The following is a 4,028-nucleotide window of genomic DNA, read 5'->3' on the forward strand; positions in this document are numbered from 1 at the left end:
CATCAACTGAACTATTTTATTTTCACCATATATTTTAAATTTAATTTATATGCTTCAGGTAAACTTACTCCTACTTAATTTCCTAATCATTTCACATTAAAACAAACTCATATGTAACGCACAAAAAAGAAATTAAAAACAGAGAAACGCCCACACATAGTGGATTACTTAATGATAACATAATCAAAGAATCCATGCAGGTCACATGAATATGTCATCCTATTATATATCAACGTTAAATCAACGAAATTCATATAAGATATTTGCAATTGCATTCATTATTAACTCGAATCATGAGTAAGATTAATGTTGCAACAGTTAAAACGCACAAAATCACGTTACAAATAAAATAATAATTAACAAACTTTGAAAGTGAAAAAGAATTTTTGTTCCTTCAGTCATCCACATGTTCGTCTCAATATGGAACCATTCCATCAACTTTTTCAACAAAGACATCACTCCTTTTATATGCATACATTTTTATTATAATAATAATAATTTTCCTTAATTCTTGTCATTTCACAATTTCACTTTACTCTTATCATATAATAGTAGTAGGAATATTGTAACAAAAACAAAACATTTCACTTCATAATATAATTTATATAACTATTTATTATAATAATTATTATATATATGTAAAATTCAAAACAACCTAACCCAACCCAACCCAGAATTTTTGTGTTGTAATACTAATAATACTAATAATGGTAATAAAAACATGAAAGAAAAATACTCAAGGGTTCAATGTTTGCAAAATTAACTAATTCAACATTTAACAAAACCCTGTATATATAATAAGCCTATATATAATATATATAATATAATATATCTATAATATATAATTTGACTTTAAACAAAAACATGAAACAAAACAGAATAATTGCTGAGAGGTATGTCTTCCATCACTGAGGGTTGAATCCGGAAAGATCAGGCCACTGATTTGGGCCCAGAGGAGCAGAAACGCCGTCTCCGCCGCTACTGCTGCCGATACCGATACCAATACCACCAAGGGTGCCACTGCCACCATTCCTATCAGAACTAACTCCGGAAATTGAAGTGGTGCTGACAGTACTCCACAGAGATTGCTCGGGGATTCTAGTGTTGTTTGTATTGTTGATGTAGTTTTGAGGCCAATTATCAGCGGCGGAACCCGAACCGGAAAGAGATGGTGGAAGCAAACTCAGACCTTGTTGTTCTGAAGTAAACATTGGTCCACAATTACCACCCATTTGAAAAAACTGAGATGGACGGTTTTGTCCCTGTGATGAATTTCCAAGAGCAGCAGCAGCATTAAAGCCTTGTAAAAGACCCAAATTTGAAGAAGAACCAACACCAACACCAACTCCGCCGAGAGACGGATTATAATTGTGTGTTGATAGATTTGGATTCAGAGCTGGATTAAACGCTGCAAAAGATGACATATAACCAACACCACCTTGATAATAAGGAACAGTGGAGGAAAGAGAAGCTAAAACTGAAGGATCTCTAGCCAGCGCAGCAATAGTCGACTGATCAGTCGACTGTTGCAGCGCTGACTGAGCATGAGCTTGAGCATGAGCATAAGCTAGAGAAGAATTCCCAATGGAATTACTTGAAGAGGCTGTGGCTGAGTTTTTAGGTCTCTTTCCCTTACGACAACCGCCACCAACAGGAACATTTCTCAATGTCCCTCCCTGAGTCCAGTATCTTCTGCATGTTTTGCAGAAGAAACGGGGCTGAGAGAGGCTATAGTTGTTGTAATAGCAGAACTTGGTGTTGAACGAGTCACACCGAGGACACTTCTGAGCCTGAGGATGATTAGGAACTTGCTTATTCATCTCACCTCTTCGTCCATCTCCACCACCGCGACCGCCACAACTCCCACCCTGCTCCATTTTTTTTTTCTTTAAACTTTTTTTTGGAAAACTTGTGTGTGTTTTTGGAAGAGAGTTGCTTTGTATTTATAGCACAAAAAAAACAAGAAAGAAAGGAAAATAAAAAAACTAGGTTCTGCTTGCTATTGGTTGGTTTCTGGTATTTTTAGAACATGCATGAACTAAGGAAATTTTTTGATGGAAAAGTGTTTGAGAAGTTTAATTTTTTCAGATTTGAGACAGAAAAAGAAATATTCAACGTGTATATGCAAAATGCAAAATGCATCTCAAAACAAAATCTACAATGACCAAACCAACGGCAATCTTTACCTTGTGCATGAATTTACCAACTACAAAAAAAAATAAAAAATTTAATACATAGAAAAAAACAAATTAATCATCAACAAATTTAAATTTTTCCATTTTTAAAATTCATGAGAATATATGCCTTTACATAATATAGGTATTAACTTCAATTTGTTCAACACATGAGAAATCTTAATTGATTTTGAAAATCTTAATTTATATTGTTAAATGTTTTTAATTAATTGAAAGGAATGGAAAAAAAGATGATTAAGAAAAATACAAGAATGGTAAATGGTTTCATATTTAGAAAAATTAACCCCTAATATCTAGAGAAAGGTGAAAAATGAATTGTTAAGATTTTGATGAAAGTGTATAAGGAAGAAAAGAAGAACAAAAACAACACCTGAGATTATGGTTTGACAGAGATGAATGAAAACTTTCCCTATCAGTTTTTGTTTGTGCTGACCAAGAATTCAACCAATAAGAGGGAAAAAGTGAAGGAGTGTTAGTGCTAAAGATTTAAAAGTAGAAGAGAACTAAAGAAGGAAACATGGTAGAGTAGGGGAAGGACCACATTGAACAGCCTGAGGTGGCTATGGTCAATGCAATGGTAGGACCCTAGTTGAATCAATCTAGAATTTCTCTTTTGGAAAATTTTACAACAAAAAAAATAATAATTAAAATTCAATTAAAAAATTAATATTTGAAAAATTAATTTTAGAATATTTTGAAGAAAAGAATTTTATCGTCTATTATGAATAATTTCGATTCGAATCGTTTAGCAGATAAGTTTGTTATGTAATGTTAGGACCCTAGTTGAATCGATCTAGAATTTCTCTTTTTGAAAATTTTACAAAATAAAATTAATAATTAAAAAGTAAATATTTGAAAAAATAATTTTGGAATATTTTGAAAAAGAATTTTATCGTCTATTATGAATAATTTCGATTCGAATCGTTTAACAGATAAGTTTGCTATGTATTTTATTTATTTTTTACGATATATATGAGATTCGTTGCATAATTTTTTACGATATATATGAGATTTACTGTGTAATTTCTATTAAATTTTAAATTATAATTATTCAATTTATTTTTAAATGAAAATTATTAATCATTAGAGTTTAATCAGAGTTTAATCATTTAGTAAATATAAGATGTTTGATTATTATATTCAATGGCTATTATTATTATCTAGATTTATATTTTATGAAAGATGATGTTAATTTGTACACTTGTACTATTCAATCCCTCCTTTTTCTTTTTCATCTCTTTATCATAATTGATCATAATTCATAGTACTTCTATCTTTTCAGGCTTCCATTAATTTCAAATTTAATACAGGAAAATATTTGTTTTTTTTTAATTAATTTCTAATTATATTAGATAATATTAATATAATATTAGTTGGTGATTTTAATATAGACAATTTAATGTTCTCTTACTTTAATATAATAAATTTCTTATTTTTTAAGTTTGAGAATCTATTATTAATTAGTAATAATTTATAAAAAACATAGTTAATATATTATAATATTTATTAAAATTAGAAGAAGACTCATGCGTCCGCACCGGTAAGTTCATTCATAACTTAAATTATTTTATAAGATTGATTGTAACTATCTTAATATATAATTGTTATTATAAAATCACTAATAATTGCAAATATTTAAAAATAAATATGTATCAAATCACTAACATGATAAATCTGATATGTTTAATCACTATAAATATTTAAAAATATTACTAATAACTATAACCATTTACAGATGTTTGTTGATTAAAATAAAAATATATTGCGGTGATAGCGACCCCTGAAATAATATTATTTTGATTATTAAAAATAAAACATAAACTAAGCATATAA

At 29.1% G+C, this 4,028-nt stretch overlaps 1 protein-coding gene across 1 annotated transcript; it reads right to left on the reverse strand.

Annotated features, from left to right (window-relative positions):
* Positions 1-665: 665 nt before the first annotated feature.
* Positions 666-2,667, reverse strand: LOC131623455 (dof zinc finger protein 1-like). Its single transcript, XM_058894462.1, has one exon. It carries the CDS (start codon positions 1,875-1,877, stop codon positions 906-908), a length of 972 nt encoding a protein of 323 aa, XP_058750445.1. The 5' UTR covers positions 1,878-2,667; the 3' UTR covers positions 666-905.
* Between the last annotated feature and the right edge of the window lie 1,361 nt (positions 2,668-4,028).

The sequence above is a fragment of the Vicia villosa genome, linkage group LG1 (assembly GCF_029867415.1).
Source record: "Vicia villosa cultivar HV-30 ecotype Madison, WI linkage group LG1, Vvil1.0, whole genome shotgun sequence".
NCBI classification, from domain to species: domain Eukaryota; kingdom Viridiplantae; phylum Streptophyta; class Magnoliopsida; order Fabales; family Fabaceae; genus Vicia; species Vicia villosa.

What these genes read in the sequence shown, in the direction of transcription:
- LOC131623455 (XM_058894462.1), bottom strand. Translation starts at nt 1,877, where the DNA reads ATGGAGCAGGGTGGGAGTTGTGGCGGTCGCGGTGGTGGAGATGGACGA.